We start from the raw sequence: 20,480 nt of genomic DNA, 5'->3' as shown, positions 1-20,480 counted from the left end.
TATTCCCTGCCAGCCCTTGTAAAGAAGAATGCACTGTAAATTAATATGCATTCTGTAAAAAGCTAATGTAGAAGCTGCAGACCAGATCCTCCAAGATGTTTTTTTGTTGGAAGGGGTGGGCTGAACCTTTTGACCACAATTGCCCCTAAGAGGCGGACCCTAGAAGATCTGGCCCCCTTAGTCTTTGGTCTAGGAAGAAAATGGCTAGATGGGAACATTTGGAAAGGGGACACCACTGGCACACCTGTCATATGCATTAAAGTGCATATAATAGCTGCAGTGTCCCTTTAATGCACACACTCTAACAACCACTGGGGTCCATGGAATTAAAAATAATACATTAATATTATTTATTGTTTTATATAGCACCATCAGATTCTGAAGCTCTGTACAAGAATGTTTTATTTATATCATTCCTTAAATCATGAGAAAAAGAATCTTAAAACCTTTAAAGTTATTTTCTAATGAAAAATAAGGATGAAGACACTGGGTCTATATGTAATAAAAATGAATGTATAAATATATATTTAATATCTATCTAGATTATTTATATATACTGTATGTCTGTCTTTCATAAAAAATAAGTGATCCTATGATCCCTGCCTGTCATCTCTATGCCGGTTTAGCAGCCTTTGTGGGATTAGGTTAAGGAGAGGTGATGCACACGCACTGTTAGACTGGCAGGGAGACAATTGATCAGCACCGATTCTAGTTTATATTCCACGTTTGGTTTCCGTATCGAGAACGTTAGCTTCAGTTCGTAAATGTCCCGTTCAGTTCTGGTAACCAACAATATGGCAGCGCATCTCCGCAATGGCGACAAAAATTGAGCGGAAATACGTTTCACCAAGCAGCTTGTGACAGCTCGGGAAGCTGCACGTCACAGCGTCAGTAACCAGACCTAGATTGCTGGCAAAAGTTTGTTGACTTCCGCGCTGCCTAGTATCAGCACTTCTGATTGGGCAGCCTCCCTCAAGCTGTCGTAGTGTCCAATGGCGGCAATGCTTTTTGCATGGATGCAATATGGCTGCTTCCAGTGGTAAAGAGGAAAGGATTGTCGGCTAAATAAGCCAATTGATCTCCATTTGTCGGGTCCTCCAGGGGACCGGTGATGCTTAGGAGGAATGTCGCACGACGCAGCAAGGAAGCAGTTCTGGAGGAGAAACGTGTCTAAAGTACCGGGGAGGTGCGTCACCTTTGCATATACTGCCATAGGTAGCTGCAGAGCCTGCGAGGAGGAATTGCAAAGTTTCACTAATACACTGGTTTACACATAACCTCTATGCTGTGGGGATTTGCATTGGGCGGAGTGGGCGCGGGTTGAAGACCTCTGGAATTAAATGCAGCCCAAGTATCAATAAACATGTATACGGTGCTGAATTAAAGCCATTTCAATGGAGGCATCATTGGAGAGTCTATGTGACATGACAGCACAAAGTGAAATGACGTTCTCGGCTAGTGTGCCGAGATCCTTTATAGCTTTACTACATATAAGTGTGTGCAGTGCCAATTGGGGATATTTAGGGCTGAGAATCCCCTCTCAATATGGCAGCATTTACCTTATTTGTGTGTCTGGGTAGCTGAGGCTGAATGATAGAGTTCAGTATATTGTTTCTCAGAGATTCGGGTACCAGGTAGGGTGTTAGGGTGTCAGGGTGTGTGGTTGTGTTGTCACTCAGCACTTGGGGTCTGCAAACTATAGAATAAGACGTGCTGTAAATGCAGCACCATTGCAGTTATTCAGATGCGTGAATATTGGTATTGATTGGACCAAGTAACCTGTTATTTACAATGCCGGGTTTTTTGAGCGATGGTTTCCCAATATAGTTTGTCATATTATAGCAGTAGCTTGGACGTCTGCATAAGGCATCACTTTAAATAAAAAAAGGAGACAGCAGGCTTTTTTGTAAATCAGTCCATCTTGTATGACATGTTGTGAGGAATTGACTTGCCTAATTGGATTTAGGGTTAAACAAATTATTTAACGTTAATGTCTAACGTTGGTAAGCCAGCACATTTGAAGAGTGGTGTTATATGGGCTTGTGGTTTTTAGAAACGGGAGCTGAAACAATAGAATTTAATGTTTGCCCTGTATTCTTCTGTTGTGAAGGAGCGTTCCTTCCTGTACTGCTTCACTATGTGGAGCCTTGAGGATATTGTTGTTGATGAGGTACTATATCACGTATGCATTGGAGATAAGGAGAGGGATCCAGTGCCTTTATGCCGGAATAAGTATTGGCACAATGTAGACCTTATATTTAATCGAGAAGGAAACTAAAGAAAAGTGTGATCTCTGGCCAATTCTTTTTTGGCTATAGTTCAAGCTGTTAAGTGTGATCTGGATAGCTGCCTGTTGGCTACACCTTGGGCCCATGGATTGATCAAGAGGTGAGCGTTGTTTTCCTTGTTTGCTGTAGGTACTGATGTAGCAATAAATGAATAATTAATTCCAATACGGTGTTTTCAAAAGACTCTATACAAACCTTGTACACTGGCGATTTTGTTATTTTTGTCTGTAAATGCTAAGCTGTTGTGATGATCCTTTGTATTGTATGTAGGGAAGCCTCTGTTTTTCTTACTCATTAAACAGATAACCTTGAATAAGGTTCTAAGTAAAGGAACTGTCTAGTCCCCTAAATTGTAATTTGATTTTCAATGCATGATGGGGTGCTTTTTGGTCCAAAACGAAGCATGCATTTATTAGTTATTGGAAAATGAGACTTCTTGGTGTGTCTACTGAAACCAGGAAGCGTTGGCATGTAAACTGCTTGGACGTGCTCTGTATCACACGTTGAAAACTTTAAAACAGCTTATTGCCTTTATGCAGGTAGATTGTGACGTGTGATTGGCTGCTGCTCCTCTCAGTGAATTCAATGGGAGCTCTTCTAAGCATGTGCAAGAAACATACTATGCTGTGCTCCCTGCTTTCTGTAGGGGCTGCTGGGGAGGACGAATGAAACAGAAAAATAACTAAAGAATACCTGCACCTATTTGCATGCAGTATAATGCAATAATGAGTCGGTTTGCATGCTCTCTCATTGTTTATTTGTATATTTGGTGTACAGTAACATGAAAACATAGCTGGCATGCTCCTTTTAATGTGAAGCTGTTACGAGTAAACACTAAAGCGTGCATATTATAACTAGATTGCCCGCCGGACACTTTTCTTCAGGTTAAGTTCCCATAATGCTTCTGTAGCCGCTGAAACTGAAAGTGAAACTGCAAGTGAAACTGCTTAAATGCTTAAATAGGTGACAGATATCGTATTGTATGTGATGTTCATCCTGGGTCTTGGCAAATCCTAGAAGGCAGGTAGCAATGGTTCCTATAGTTTTCGGCGTGGGTCCTAATGTTTTGTGGCATTTTATATAGATGTGTTTGGCTATACCACTTTCTAGCTCCTAAAAATATCAAGCTGGCTCCCAGATTCATCTACACAGCCTTATCAAGAAACTGAGTTTATGAGACTCAGTCTTATGTGATTAATAAGAGGGTAACTACAATTATCTATCAACCCGACTTGGTACCAGTCATAGGTGCTTAATTGCATGTGATGTCTGTACACCATACCTTCTTGTTAGATGAATCAGTGCTGAACAGATTACTATTTATGCATGTTACAGCAAGCAGTGTCTTTTGATTTATACTTTAGTGTACAATATTTAGATGAAAAGATTAGATATTTTATAAGTGCTCTCAAAAACTCATATATGTTATGCAGGTAGTCTGGTTATACTGTAACAAAGACATTATTCTGTTTGTATCAGCACGCCCGCAGCAACACCATAAGAACATTTCCCAAGGATCAGAAATGCCTTATGAAAAGAACTGTACACTTCAAAATAAATGCTGATAAATAAAACAATGTTTACATTTCAGAACTACAGTATCTCACAAAAGTGCGTACACGCCTCACATTTCTGTAAATATTTTATTATATCTTTTCATGTGACAACACTGAAGAAATGACGCTCTGCTACAGTGTAAAGTAGTGAGTGTACAGCCTGTGTAACAGTGTAAATTTGCTGTCCCCTCAAAATAACTCAACCCACATTGTCTAAACCTTGGCAACAAAAGTGAGTACACCCTAAAGTCCAAATGTCCAATTTGGGCCCAATTAGCCATTTCCCCTCCCCGGTGTCATGTGGCTTGTTAGTGTTACAAGGTCTCAGGTGTGAATGGGGAGCAGGTGTGTTAAATTTGGTGTTATCGCTCTCACACTCTCTCATACTGGTCATTGGAAGTTCAACATGGCACCTCATGGTAAAGAACTCTCTGAGGATCTGAAAAAAAGAATTGTTGCTCTACATAAAGATGGCCTTGACTATAATAAGATTGCCAAGACCCTGAAACTGAGCTGCAGCACGGTGGGCAAGACCAGCGGTTTCACAGGACAGGTTCCACTCAGAATAGGCCTCACCATGGTCGAAGAAGTTGAGTCCACGTGCTCAGCGTCATATCCAGAGGTTGTCTTTGGGAAATAGACGTATGAGTGCTGCCAGCATTGTTGCAGAGGTTGAAGGGGTGGGGTGGGGGGTCAGCCTGTCAGTGCTCAGACCATATACTGTACACTGCATCAAATTGGTCTGCATGGCTGTTGGCCCAGAAGGGAGCCTCTTCTAAAGATGATGCACAAGAAAGCCCGCAAATGATTTGCTGAAGACACGCAGACTAAGGACATGGGTTACCGGAACCATGTACTGTGGTCTGATGAGATCAAGATAGTTATTTGGTTCAGATAGTGTCAAGTGTGTGTGGCGGCAACCAGGTGAGGAGTACAACGTGTGTCTTGCCTACAGTCAAGCATGGTGGTGGGAATGTGATGGTCTGGGCCTGCATGAGTGCTGCCGGCACTGGGGAGCTACAGTTCGTTGAGGGAACCATGAGTGCCAACATGTTCCATGACTTAGTGAAGCACAGCATGATCCCCTCCCTTCAGAGACTGGGCCACAGGGCTGTATTCCAACATGATAACGACCCCAAACACACCTCTAAGACGACCACTGCCTTGCTAAAGAAGCTGAGGGTAAAGGTGATGGACTGGCCAAGTATGTCTCCAGACCTAAACCGTATTGAGCATCTGTGGTGTATCCTCAAACAGAAGGTGGGGTAGTGCAAGGTCTCTAAGATTCACTGGCTCCGTAATGTCGTCATGGAGGAGTGGAAGAGGACTCCAGTGGCAACCTGTGAAGCTCTGGTGAACTCCATGCCCAAGAGGGTGGGGGTGGCCACACAAAATATTGACACTTTAGGCCCACCTTGGACATTTCCACTTTAGGGGTGTACTCACTTTTGTTGCCAAGGTTTAGACATTAATGGCTGTGTTTTGAGTTATTTTGAGGGGACAGTAAATTTACTAGAGCTGAAACAACGAATCGATAAAATCGATAATAATCGATAACGGAAATCGTTGTCGACGATTTCCGTTATCGATTAATCGAGTGATCGATTCGTTGTTGGAGCACTAGGCTCCTTTTACTTACCTCCGCGAGCGTTCCCCGCTTCTGCTACACGCTCTGCAGTCTCCGCCTTCTTTTAGCTACGTGACGGATGTGACGCGTTCCGGAGGTAAGTATTCTTCATGTCTATGTGCACGGATCGCACAGAGCCACTCGCACAGAGCGAATCGCTCTGTGCGAATGGAGCCACTCGCACAGAGCGAATCGCTCTGTGCGAGTGGCTCCACTCGCACAGAGCGGTTCGCTCTGTGCGAGTGGCTCCATTCGCACAGAGCGGTTCGCTCTGTGCGAGTGGCTCCATTCGCACAGAGCGGTTCGCTCTGTGCGAGTGGCTCCATTCGCACAGAGCGGTTCGCTCTGTGCGAGTGGCTCCATTCGCACAGAGCGGTTCGTGAGTGTGGGTGCAGGGCAGAGTGGGGGTGGGGGTGCAGGGCAGAGTGGGGGTGGGGGTGCAGGGCAGAGTGGGGGTGGGGGGTGCAGGGCAGGAGACTGGGTGCAGGGCAGAGTGGGGGTGGGGATGCAGGGTGTGAGTGTGGGTGCAGAGCAGAGTGGGAGACTGGGTGCAGGGCAGAGTGGGGGTGGGGATGCAGGGCAGGGTGTGAGAGTGGGTGCAGGGCAGAGTGGGTGCAGGGCAGAGTGTGAGTGTGGGGGCAGGGCAGAATGTGGGGGCAGGGCTGGGTGCAGGGCAGAGTTGGAGACTGGGTGCAGGGGCACAGTGCAAAGTGCTGGGTGCAAAGTGCCAGTGCTGGGTGCAAAGTGCCAGGGCTGGGTGCAAAGTGCTGGGTGTAAAGTGCCAGGGCTGGGTGCAAAGTGCTGGGTGCAAAGTGCCAGGGCTGGGGCAAAGTGCTGGGCGCAAAGTGCTGAGTGCTGGGTACAAAGTGCTGGGTGCAAAGTGCAAAGTGCTGGTGCAAAGTGCTGGGTGCAAAGTGCTGGATGCAAAGTGCCAGGGCTGGGGCAAAGTGCTGGGTACAAAGTGCTGGGTGCAAAGTGCCAGGGCTGGGTGCAAAGTGCAAAGTGCTGGTGCAAAGTGCTGAATGCTGGGTGCAAAGTGCTGGATGCAAAGTGCTGGGCGCAAAGTGCTGAGTGCTGGGTACAAAGTGCTGGGTGCAAAGTGCAAAGTGCTGGTGCAAAGTGCTGGGTGCAAAGTGCTGGATGCAAAGTGCCAGGGCTGGGGCAAAGTGCTGGGTGCTGAGTGCTGGGTACAAAGTGCTGGGTGCAAAGTGCCAGGGCTGGGTGCAAAGTGCAAAGTGCTGGTGCAAAGTGCTGAATGCTGGGTGCAAAGTGCTGGATGCAAAGTGCCAGGGCTGGGTGCAAAGTGCTGGGTGCAAAGTGCTGGGTGCAAAGTGCCAGGGCTGGGTGCAAAGTGCTGGGTGCAAAGTGCTGAGTGCAAAGTGCTGGGTGCAAAGTGCAAAGTGCTGGGGCAAAGTTTCTTGAACAGTAATAGTCCACCTCTTTTCAGAATGTTTGGGGTTATTTTGTTTCATAAATATTGTGTTTGGGTTCTTGTACTTTGAAAATATTGTTTTTTATTACATCATAACAAAATAAGAATGTTAATGTAAATTTTAAGTTGTTTTTTAACATCCAGTTCATTAAATTCTTTTAAATAAACGAAAAATTTGCATATTGTTTTTTTTATCCGATTAATCGATTAATCGAAAAAATAATCGGCCAACTAATCGATTATTAAAATAATCGTTAGTTGCAGCCCTAAAATTTACACTGTTATACAGGCTGTACACTCATCACGTCACATTGTAGCAGAGTGTCATTTCTTCAGTGTTGTCACATGAAAAGATATAATATATTTACAAAAATGTGAGGGGTGTACCTATGTGCAGTGCAGAGCAGGGATGTTTCTTCAGGACATAGGTCCTTTTTGGCATTCAAGCATTTTGGAAATAGTAAGACAGCAGCTAATTTTGCTAATTTCAAATATTTTTTGTACTAATTTTGTTTCCCTTTGCAAAATAGCCTAGGGGTATCCTGAATGTAGTACAGCATCAAAGACTGAATGAGCTGAGTTGGACTGAAAAATTCTGGTAGTATCTTCAAGCAGTGAAATGTCTAACTGACCCAAAATACAGGCCATGCAAATGAAGTTAAATACATTAGAAAATCAGGTCTTGTTTCTAGTGCTTTTGGTAAATCTTTAATTAAGTGCAGCACATTGTTTTATGGCTGATAAATATTGAGAAATGTGAGCATGTATTTAGATTTATGAATTACGTTCATTTATTATTTTAATTTATTAGTATAGTGCATCACGTGAATATAAAAAGCAACCTTCAGTTGCACTCAAAAAATGTGCCTTCATTTCATGAAATATTTGAAGCTGTGCAGTATGTGATAATCATTATATTGCTTTGTGTTTCCAAATGGGTTTTGGCTTTACAGCAAGAAACTAAAAAAAAACAAAAAACAAGCATTCTAGATAGGCAGACATCGAGGCATCCAGCAACATCAAAAAAAGGGGCCCCGTACGATCGCTCCTAGGAGCCGGTGTTGCTGAAGCGCCTTGATATAGAGGAATTTGTCAACACACAAAAAAAAGTCAGGGGTCCCGTTTGATCGCTTCTCAGAGACATGCTGCCCCTAACAAGAAGGCAGCGCCCATTCAAAATAAGAACTCCCAGAAGGTCCCTTCGTGCATAATACTTTGATATATGCAGCATTTCATGTTCCCAGAGTAACTACTTTAGGAACTCCTATACTCTGCATTTTTTTTAAAACAAAAAAATCCAAAAAATCACTTTTTACAGAAACTTTTTTTTCTGTAGCTTCAAGATTTCCGGACATTTTACATCTCTAGGGACTTAATGTGCCACGTATGCAGGAAATGCAGTCTGTATATTCCCCTTCTGCAGGAGAGGGATCCACATCACAGCCAGCACTGTGTACCTTTGCTCGCAGTACATGGCAGCGATTCATGTTGGGACGTTTTTTTATTTTTATTTTTTATGACTTCCCTGCCGCCCCCATGTGTCTAATGCTTGTCTTTTGGGGCATCTTAGTTCCTGTGAAAGATGTTTCACTTTAACAACATAATTGAGTAGTTTTAAACTGTAAACCACCTCCAGTTTCAAAACGCAGTATTCAGGATACATCAGAATAGCTAAAAAGCTTTGCAAGTTAGAAATCAAAATACAGTTGGAAAATGCATGACTGGCTCTGCAGTATAAATAGAACCATTCGCAAGGTCACCTTACCAAAAGTGGGAAAAATAACAGTAAATTGCAGGGAAAAATAACTTTTACAGTTCTATTAATTAACGTGTTTTCCTCAAGAGTTAAAATGATGCAATGTGATAGGTGTCCTTAGAATTTTAGGTCAGGTAAGAACCATTTGGCCCATTTAGTCTGCCCCTCTACCTTTAAAGTCTGCCCTGGTGTGTAGTTAACCTCTGATGCTGAAATGTAAAGCCACTGTGTGTGTGTGTGTGTGTGTGTGTGTGTGTGTTTGGTAACCCACTTCAGTACTTCATATGCATGTGGGCAAGACTTCCATGTGTGTGAGTAACCTCTTCTTATATGTTTCTAATCTGTTATTTGTAATAGGGATATATATATATATACTGTATATAATCAAGTTATACACACACACACTATATTGCATTTCAGAGTCACCTTTGCACTAGTTGGGGAGGAATGCGCACCATCATATGACAACACTATACAAGCCCTGGTGTAGAATATAACCAGTAAAACAAACAAACATACATACATTTTTGCATATCTTCACCGAGCCCTTTCATTGAAGAAATCGTATCTGCTTTACACATGAATAACGCACTAAAGGGAAAAATATGCATGATTTTTAGCTAAACTTTGTGACAAAGCAAGAAAAATACAAATATCCCTAAAAACTTTCCTCCTTCAAATTCTTGGATTGCGAAATGCATAACACTTTAACGATCTTATAAAAGGTTTATTTCCATTTCCTTTATAATCTCTTGGAGTTCGCGATGTTATTATTCATGGGCAAAAAACCATGCCATGAATAATACAATTCAGATATCAAATCCCTCAGCAGGTCTCTGCTTTTTTCACTTGCTTAAGAGGAAGCTTAAGTTGTGCGGGTAGCAGGGAGTCCTTCCCTTCCTTGATTCCGCAAATCTAACAGAATAAAAACGGCTTTCAATGTGGGGTCATGGGATGAAAAATCTCTTGGTGGTTTTGTGGCTTTAAGCCGTGGAATTTAAATGATCCCTAGCACTTCATTTATTAGCTCGGCTAGTTCCAGTGAAAAGCCTCGACCGCATGCTTGTTTATGAGAAACAAATACACAAAATAAATCCATAGATGTGAGTTTACATTTACACCCTGCTGTGTCCATAACGGTTCTTTCATGTAACATTCAGAAAGTCTGTTCTAAAACTTGAGAAGCTCATGCGGCAATCTGTATGCGTGAAAGAGGAATTCCAAGGTGCAAAGAGTATGATTCTAGTTTTTTGATACACTTGACTTGTACATATGAATGTGCTTCACAATGCTATGCACATTCTTTTTGCATTCTAACAACCCCTTTTTAGCACAAACCTCTGCTCACTCCATAATCATTACATTCATTGGTTCAACTCAAAATACTTGTTAAACATTATTGCAATTTTCATTGATTATAGTTCAGAAATCAAACACTTGAGAAGCTGTAGTCTATTCATCAGAGGGCTTGGGACAGCATTTAAAGGTAACCAGACCAATTTCCCTTGCTCTTACCGATACATAGTTATACACTCACTGGCCACTTTATTAGGTACACCCGTTCAATTGCTTGTTAACAGAAATAGTTAATCAGCCAATCACATGGCAGCAACTCAGAGCATTTAGGCATGCGGACTTGGTCAAGACAACTTGCTAAAATTTAAACCGAGCATTAGAATGGGGATTTAAGTGACTTTGAACGTGGCATGGTTGTTGGTGCCAGACGTCCTGGTCTGAGTGTTTCAGAAACTGCTGATCTACTGGTCTGAAAAAGAGAAAATATCCAGTGAACGTTGTGTGGACGAAATACCTTGTTGATGTCAGAGGAGAATGGGCAGACTGGTTCGATATGACAGAAAGGCAACAGTAACTTAAATAACTTTGTTACAACCAAGGTATGCAGAATACCATCTTTGAATGCGCGACACACCGAACCTTGAAGTAGATGGGCTACAGCAGCAGAAGACCACACCGGGTGCCACTCCTGCCATCTACGTACAGGAAACTGAGGCTACAATTCACACAGGCTCACCAAAATTGGACCATGGAAGACTGGAAGAACATTGCCTGGCCTGATGAGTCTCGATTCCAGCTGCAACATTCGGATGGCAGGGTCAGACTTTGATGTAGACAACATGAAAGGATGGATTCATCCTGCTTTATATCAATGGTCCAGGCTGGTGGTGGTGTAATGGTGTGGAGGACATTTTTTTCGGCAGACTTTGGGCTCCTTTGTACAATTGAGCATCCTTTAAATGCAACAGCCTACCTGACCATGTCCATCCCTTTATGACCACAGTGTACCCATCTTCTGATGGCTACTTTCAGCAGGATAATGGACCGTGTCACAAACCTCACATCATCTCAAACTGGTTTCTTGAACATGACAATGAGTTCACGGTACTCCAATGGCCTCCACAGTCACCAGATCTCTGAGGAATGTTTCCAGCACCTTGTAGAAAGTATGCCACAAAAAATGAAGGCAGTTCTGAAGGTCCAACCCGGTACTAGCAAGTTGTACCTAATAAAGTGGCCAGTGAGTGTATATTCTATATTTGCTCCATGCTTAAATGGAAAGGATATTTTATTATTAGTTACTTCTTAAAGAACTAAAAAGATATTAAACCCTCCATTTGAATAACTGAGGCAAACCGAGAACATTCGGTTCAGATTTTTTACGGGTTACAATCATAGGAATTGGAAAACTGAGCGGAAAGAAAACCTTTGCAAAGTGTGCAAGAAGGAATGGAGTAGGATCTGTGACTGTGAGTCTTTAGTGTAATAAGAAAAGTTGCGTTTGGGATCTGGTTTGTATTAACTCTTTGTGTTATAAACAAGGGAGTGAGCACTTAGAAGGATAAGTCTAGCAGCAGCAGCATTTAGGTTATGTAAAGTAACGGGATAGTAATGCTGTCTGTAGCTCAATTTAGATGTTAGGATCCTACCTACATGATGAGAAAAAAAACCACCACTGCTCGGGCTACAGAACATGATTCTTGAATGCCAGTGTGGTCACCTAATAAAGCATGCCACATCATTGCTGAGAAAGTTAAAAGAAAAAAAAAAGAAATGATTTTTCGAATAACTACGTGTATAAATTTTGACTGTTCTGACGTTTGAAATGTTTTGTACTCTGTGTTTTCACTTCTATTACTCAGAATCCGGTGTTTTTTTGTCTGTTTTTTTTTCATATGAATAGAATTAAAAGCAAATTGTTTGTGTGCATGCAAATTTCCACACCAGGATCTCATCGTGAATGCCTTTTCTCGGTGTGCGTGTTGAATGCATATGACCGTTGAGTCAGCGTAGCCTCCTCTTCTGGGTAACAGGGCTTCAAACTGTTCAGGTGCTCTGCAGAGAGCCACGTAATCGTATATTACAGTATTGATTTTAAAGGTACATTGTTGGGTTCAGTGAATTGGAACTTTATTTTGTCTGCTTTGGTAAATTATCCCTCTTGGCCTCTGTAAATTTAAAGTTTGTTTTAAATGAATAATTTAAATAATCGGTAACAGAAAACCTTTACAGAATGAATAGCAAACAAATTGCAGTTTAAGTGTGTCTTGTGTAGGCCATTATCCTGGATTTGGTAAGAAACGCTAGGTTTTTGCTTGAAGCATGTAGAACCATTTCTGAATTTTAGTAGTTTAGAGCTTGGAGGATAGAAAGTTTTTTTTTATATTGAATGTACAATATTTTAGTATTGGATATTTTGGATATACTGATATAGGAGAGAGGAGTGCATATATTTTTAGAATGGTTAATTACCAAAAGAAATGACAGGGAGGTTAGAACAAAGGGAATTTGGAAATGGAATCGTAAGCCTTAGAGTAGAAGTCTCAGGATGGTGGGAGTCTTTGCCAGGAATTTATAGATTCATCGATCTACTTCGCTACTGCTTGTAGAGAAGCTGGCTGGATGAGGGTTCCACAGGAGAGAGTAAACATGGCGGTCAATTGGCATTCAAAAGAAATGATGACCATGTACCACCTGTCGATGTTTGTAGCATATAAAAGCTGTACTTTAAAGGATAAAACAATTGGGGTGGATTGGAGATTGATTTGCTCTGAAGCTTGCTGTTAAGGTGTTTATTTTATTTTTCGCAAAGTAAAGGAAGCACTAAAGAAAAAGCAAAGCAGAGAGGCGTTTGTGGCACATGACATAAAGGAATAGTGCTAGATACACCCTTTAATGTTCCACTCTGAAGTACTGAGGAATATCAGCCTTTATTAAAATGTATGGGTGTGTAAATATATCATTTCCAAATCCTTCATGTTACAATACTCCAGAATCTCACCATACATTTATTTCTGTGGGAGCCAAGATCTTAACCGCTTGTCTCAGAAACTGTGCGGCTGGTATTTTTCCTTGTTAAGTTCTCATTCTTTTATATTTTGAATCTGTTTTTGGGCCTGATTAAAGGGTTTGAATGAGGAGAAGGAAGGTGCGTTCAGAACAGGGTTATAATGAGCTGTGCAAGTTTTTACCACCTGCTGCTGTTCAGCTGTGTTAAAGTTTTGCAGAACAATATAAAAATGTCTATACTAGATGCCTTTACATTAATATAGTGGTCATTAAAGCAGAGTATGGTATTTCCTAAAGTTCTTCATAGTTCATATTTTAAGACTGGAATATATTTTAGGAATATGATCTACCTTTCCTTAGGGGTGTAATCAATGACTGCTTTTAAAAAAGTTTAAAGTTTAGATTTTTTGCAATATGATTGATGTATTTGTTCTTTTGAAATGGTAAAACCTTTTATTCTAAAACATTTCTTTTTTCCCCCCTCATCAGCATTCAACATGTGTATGGAGCTCAGCATCCTCCTTTTGATCCAATGGTTCATGGAACGTAAGTAAAGTCTTTCCTGATCCTTTCATCTTGCATTTTATAAAGATAAAACTATGTACAAGAGCTTTACTTCTGTTTTCTAGGTTTCACGGGCAGTTGACCTGTTTGTGCACATTCTTTTAAGACTGCTATGGAAAGCTGCGGCTCTGTTTTTGATGTACATCATAACATGAGAATTTAGTAATAAAGACTGTGTTATAGTCCTGATGGTCAGTTCACTCTCTGGTGTACTTCAAAAAGCATTTTAATGACCACCTCCAAGTAAGGCCCTACTTGTGCTTATTCTTTCGAGTCATAGAAAGAATGAGGAGATTAAAGCAAACAAAAAAAAACATCCAAGGTAAATTAATTATCTTCCAGCTTGGCCAGTAATTGTTAGAAATAAGCGTATGCTTTGTAGTAGATAACCATCCTCTGTGGTAGATAACACACATCCCATTCAGATGAGTTATACGTCATAATCAATTAAAACATTATCTAGGAATGAAATGCACCTTTCCACAAGTATAAGAATGTGTGAATATTTAAACATGAGACGTCAAGCAGGGGTAAGCAGGACTGGCAGCCCAACTGTGCTATGGGAAGTGTTTTATTCCATTATGCTCTTGGGCTTTATTTTTTGTGTGTATGCTGTTGGCTTCCAAGATCTGCTTGGCCAACTACTACTCAAAGTGTTAAATATAGCATTCATTTTGCTAATGTTAGTGAATTTGGTTTGTAAAAACATACTGTTTTTGGTGAGCCTGGTTTATTTTTGTGTCATTTGCATCTGGTCGGAAAAAATCAGTGTTTCATATTAACTGGCACACTGCCTAGGTGTGCAAATGGAGGAAAGTTAACCGTGTGTTAACAAGATACATTTCTTTTGCATTAAACTTAATAATGCAATGTCCTGTATAAACGAAAATAGTTTCCTTGAGGATTTTTAACATGTCCTTGACTTGGATTTCCCATAGTGTGCCTTCTAAAAACTCAGCTATTTTCACTTAAGCCAGTTACATTTTTGCTGTTTTCTCTTTTTTGTGTTTTTGTTTTCCATTCAGTCAGCATACTCGGTGCATCATTTCACAAATTATGCTTAGAAAGGAATAAGTGCACTTTCCTCCTCTGTGTAGAGACACTTGATGCATTCACCATATGCCTAACAACTAGGTGACATTGTGTTATTATTATACATAATCACACAGCTAGACTTTATTTGTTCTTTTTTCAGGGATTTAAGTTCACCTTATGTGGAAAACATTCATATTCTGTGGAGGCTATTATTTGCATGGAAATACACAATGACCATGGTATCTCAGATTATTAAACTGGATATTTTTGCAAAGAATCAGTTCCTTTCTAAAACGCCAGTTTTCTAGCGTGTTGCTGGTACATTTGTAAATGTCATGCATTTTAGAAAGGCTGGCTTTCCGTCAGTTTTTCTTGCTTTGTGCAATTGTGATCCTCTGTCACACGTGAATTATTCTGACGTTCTGCAGCCGAGGCTTGTCATTTTCCCCATTAACTTGCTTTTCATAATTGTAAACTGTGGACAGGGCCGGCCCTACAATGGGGCAGACTGGGGCAATTGCCCCAGGCGGCACTTTAGAAGGGGCGGCACTTTGCCGCCCCAAGCGTTTTTTTATTTATTTTTATTTTTTGTAGCGGAGGAGAGAGAGAGAGAGGGGCAACGAGTGGTTTTCGCTTACCCGCTCGGCGCCCCTCTCTCTCTCCTCTGCGGCGAGTCTCCCTGTTCGGTCCCGGTGCCGGCTTGTAATGCAGAGCGCCGGAAGTGACGTCAATTTCCGGCGCTCAGCATTACAAGCCGGCACCGTGGCAGAGCAGGGAGACTGTTTAAAGGTAAGTACCGGGGGGGGGGGGTCGTATGGCGTCGGCGAAGTTTAAAATGGGGGCGGCGTTTTAAACTTCGCACCAGGCGGCGTTAAGTCTTCGGCCGGCCCTGACTGTGGACTAGTATGGATCTAAATGAATATATCTCCTATGCTTGGATACAGGATGGCAGAATCAACAGTGGGGTGTCCTTTCTGGGCTCAACATACAGCCAGAAGGAGAATCTGGGATATAACTAGGGCTGCAACTAACGATTATTTTCATAATCGATTAGTTGGCCGATTATTTTTTCGATTCATCGATTTAATCGGATAAAAAAAATGAATGTACATTTTTCATTTATTTGAAATAATTTAATAAATAAATGATGTTAAATACAAACAGCAGAATAAAAAAAAAACTTTGATAAAATGCATTTCTTGTCTTTATTTCCCAACCAGCCCCCCCAATTTATGCACATTTGAGCCCAGGCTTGCCACGCTCCCTCCCACATATGCCAGGCTGCCTCCCCACATATGCCACGCTGCCTCCCACATATGCCAGACATGCCACGCTGCCTCCCAGACATGCCACGCTGCCTCCCAGACATGCCACGCTGCCTCCCAGACATGCCACGCTGCCTCCCAGACATGCCACGCTGCCTCCCAGACATGCCAAGCTGCCTCCCACATATGCCACGCTGCCTCCCACATATGCCACGCTGCCTGATATGCCTTATACCCCCTGATACACCACTCCATCCTCCCCAGACATGCCACGCTGCCCTCCCCACATATGCCTTATATACCGTATATGCCTTATACCCCCAGATATGTCACTCCATCCTCCCCAGATATGCCTTATACCCCCCCCAGATATCTCATAGTCCCCTCATAGAGTCACAGGCCTGTTCACAGCACACTGACACCATACTTTTATAAATAAGTACTGGGTTAATCTTCACTGCCCCCAGGATTTAGATTCCCCTTAGTCTGCCCCCCTTTATATCTAACTGCACCTTAAGTTAACTATTAAATTAATCAAATTAACCCTCAGTCCTCATTATTAAATTAACCCTAAACACCCCAGTAACCACAGCATCCCCTAAATTAACCCCAAACACCCCATTAACCGCAGCTGCTCCTAAATTAATCCTAAACACCCCATTAACCATAGCTGCCCTAAATTAACCCTAAACACCCCATTAACCATAACTGCCCCTAAACACCCCATTAACCATAGCTGCCCCTAAACACCCCATTAACCATAACTGCCCCTAAATTAACCCTAAACACCCCATTAACCATAACTGCCCCTAAATTAACCCTCACCTCCCCTAACTTTCAGTAGCCCAAATATTAATGTTATACTTACAGTTAGATGAGTGTCACAGCCATGTGGTTCTGGCCTTCTGGGAGAAGGAAGGGGGCGGGGCCAGTTGTCACAGTGATTACAGGGAGGGACTGGTAAGTAGGAGCTGCTGCTGTGAGTCACTCAAACGGATTATATAATGAGGGGTATTTTTCAGAGCGTTTGCTCTGAAAAAACCCTCATTTTATAATCGATAATAATCGATTCAACTAATCGATAATGAAATTCGTTGGCAACGAATTTCATTATCGATTATTATCGATTTTATCGATTAGTTGTTGCAGCCCTAGATATAACACATTAAAACAACAATCAAGCAGTAATAATTATTGGCTATTGTGGTATAATATACCTTTTTGGTCTCCCACCTGTTAAATGAATGAAGATGTGACCCCATTTAAATTCTTAATATTCTTACATGTTTTCTGCACAGAATTACCACTAAATACACTAAATACTTTTATGCGATCTCCCTTGTGGATGAATATAATTTTTAAGTTGAAATGCAGTCCCCCTTCTCTGTGTATGTAGTGGTTCCAGGGAAGGAACATTATATAACGCTGGACTGAATTATTTCTGCTCTCGTTTGAATGGTATATGCAGGTGCGCTTGGAGTGTTTTTGGACAAGACGTACAAGTATGTCCTGGTCTTGTCTGCACTTCCAGTGTTTTAAGGCCTCTTGCGTCCTGGCCTGTAAATGATTTTACCTCATGGCCGCTGATGTTAGAAGGTCTTGTTTTGGGAGCATTTTAATATGGGACACCACACAAATAGCGACGGATTTCAATTCTCCATTTGCGCAAAAGGTATTTTCATTAAGCTGCATTGATAGTTTGCTCTACAGCAGCATCCTGCTCTGAAGATGACCGGTATGAAGAATGAATGTTTCCCTTAACAAAACACATATATAATGGCAACTACATCGGAATCCACTTAACGCAAGTCAGCATATGTATGGTCTTTACGTTTTATGTACTCGCTGCTGTTTTAAGGATGCATTTCGTATATACAGGAAAACACTTTCAGGTCATAGGATGGATGGGGAAATCTTGGGGTCTAAATCGTTTCTGTTATCTGCACGCTTCTTGTAGCCCTGTGACTTTTTTAAAGCTAACCTGTTTGGTTAGACTTACAACAGGAATACTAATCTCAATAAACATATACCTTAAGTATGAAATACTTGTAATGTTAAAAAAAAACCCTGATATTTCTGGGTATGATAAAAAGTGATTAATATTTAAATGGTTATTAAATCATTTATGAAAGAGATAGAGAATGTTGGATAATACTTTGAATGCATGAGTGATTTTATCTCCTGGGAGTGAGAAATCTGCTAGAGAAACTGCAATTAAGTACAAACCAGATCATAATATGGTCATGTCCTTTTTTTAATCTTATCTTTCCTTTCTCTTTTTTCCTTTTCCTTTCCTTGTAGAAATGATGATGCATTAAAAAAAAACAATATTGCTATAAAATCATAATTTGGACTACAGCCTGCTTGTCTAAATAAATGATATTTATGAGGGTTATGTGTAGAAAGCGGTTCTAGTGCAAATGTTGAAAAGTTACCTTATCATCCAATGGAACTGTCTGCTTTATTTATACATAACCTCCAGTGTCTCTTTTATATGACATATAAACCACATACATGTACATTTAAAATGACTCGGTAGTCATGTATGCGGACAAATAAATGTGGTTAATGGGATGGTTATTGTATTCATTTATGTGCTCTATACGTTCCAAATTCCTTATTGCTCTTCTGAAGTAATGCAAGCTCTTGCAACCAAGTAAATTACATTCTCCTGTACATGGGGGATTTTATATCAATTATCTATGTATATAAAGACTAATTTGCATATGGCTTTGCATCTGAACCTCACAAATGGATCCAGTACCTTAAAAATCCCTTTCTCTATTGCTGCATACAATTGCTTGTATTTTCATACATAATATATTCAATTTAAACACTCTTTCAATGCCAGAGTCTATTTAGCAGCACTGGGACATTCCATGTATGGTAATTGATTGCTTTCCTCTAGGGCTGCAACTAACGATTATTTTAATAATCGATTAATCGGCCGATTATTTTTTCGATTAATCGATTAATCGGATAAAAAAAACAATATGCAAATTTTTCGTTTATTTAAAAGAATTTAATGAACTGGATGTTAAAAAACAACTTAAAATTTACATTAACATTCTTATTTTGTTATGATGTAATAAAAAACCAATATTTTCAAAGTACAAGAACCCAAACACAATATTTATGAAACAAAATAACCCCAAACATTCTGAAAAGAGGTGGACTATTACTGTTCAAGAAACTTTGCCCCAGCACTTTGCACTTTGCACCCAGCACTTTGCACCCAGCACTTTGCACCCAGCACTTTGCACCCAGCCCTGGCACTTTGCACCCAGCACTTTGCACCCAGCACTTTGCCCCAGCCCTGGCACTTTGCATCCAGCACTTTGCACCCAGCATTCAGCACTTTGCACCAGCACTTTGCACTTTGCACCCAGCCCTGGCACTTTGCACCCAGCACTTTGCACCCAGCCCTGGCACTTTGCACCCAGCACTGGCACTTTGCACCCAGCACTTTGCACTGTGCCCCTGCACCCAGTCTCTAACTCTGCCCTGCACCCAGCCCTGCCCCCACATTCTGCCCTGCCCCCACACTCACACTCTGCCCTGCACCCACTCTGCCCTGCACCCACACTCACACCCTGCCCTGCATCCCCACCCCCACTCTGCCCTGCACCCAGTCTCCCACTCTGCTCTGCACCCAGTCTCCCACTCTGCTCTGCACCCACACTCACACCCTGCATCCCCACCCCCACTCTGCCCTGCACCCAGTCTCCTGCCCTGCACCCCCCACCCCCACTCTGCCCTGCACCCCCACCCCCACTCTGCCCTGCACCCCCACCCCCACTCTGCCCTGCACCCACACTCACGAACCGCTCTGTGCGAATGGAGCCACTCGCACAGAGCGGTTCGCTCTGTGCGAATGGAGCCACTCGCACAGAGCGAACCGCTCTGTGCGAATGGAGCCACTCGCACAGAGCGGTTCGCTCTGTGCGAATGGAGCCACTCGCACAGAGCGAACCGCTCTGTGCGAATGGAGCCACTCGCACAGAGCGAACCGCTCTGTGCGAATGGAGCCACTCGCACAGAGCGAACCGCTCTGTGCGAATGGAGCCACTCGCACAGAGCGAACCGCTCTGTGCGAATGGAGCCACTCGCACAGAGCGAACCGCTCTGTGCGAATGGAGCCACTCGCACAGAGCGAACCGCTCTGTGCGAATGGAGCCACTCGCACAGAGCGAACCGCTCTGTGCGAATGGAGCCACTCGCACAGAGCGAACCGCTCTGTGCGAGTGGAGCCACTCGCACAGAGCGAACCGCTCTGTGCGAGTGGCTCCATTCGCACAGAGCGATTCGCTCTGTGCGAGTGGCTCTGTGCGATCCGTGCACATAGACATGAAGAATACTTACCTCCGGAACGCGTCACATCCGTCACGTAGCTAGAAGGCGGAGACTGCAGAGCGTGTAGCAGAAGCGGGGAACGCTCGCGGAGGTAAGTAAAAGGAGCCGAGTGCTCCAACAACGAATTGATCACTCGATTAATCGATAACGGAAATCGTTATCGATGATTTCCGTTATCGATTATTATCGATTTTATCGATTCGTTGTTTCAGCTCTACTTTCCTCTTTTATTAAAAGACTAGCTTCAATTTATTTTAATTTAATAATTTTAATTTGGAATATTCTGCATTTTTATTTGC

General features: G+C 42.2%; 1 protein-coding gene across 1 annotated transcript in view; it reads left to right on the top strand.

Moving 5' to 3' along the window:
* Positions 1-959: 959 nt before the first annotated feature.
* TBC1D22A (TBC1 domain family member 22A) overlaps positions 960-20,480 on the top strand; it is a 237,050-nt gene continuing 217,529 nt past the window's right edge. Inside the window, exons 1-2 of the mRNA XM_053463355.1 lie at positions 960-1,186; positions 13,454-13,510. Coding sequence (XP_053319330.1) covers positions 1,125-1,186; positions 13,454-13,510 — 119 coding nt within the window. The 5' untranslated portion in view covers positions 960-1,124. The remainder of the gene's footprint in view (positions 1,187-13,453; positions 13,511-20,480) is intronic.

The sequence above is a fragment of the Spea bombifrons genome, chromosome 4 (assembly GCF_027358695.1).
Source record: "Spea bombifrons isolate aSpeBom1 chromosome 4, aSpeBom1.2.pri, whole genome shotgun sequence".
NCBI classification, from domain to species: Eukaryota; Metazoa; Chordata; class Amphibia; order Anura; family Pelobatidae; genus Spea; species Spea bombifrons.
The sequence above is the reverse complement of the archived record's forward strand: the minus strand, read 5'-3'. Positions and strand labels throughout refer to the sequence as shown.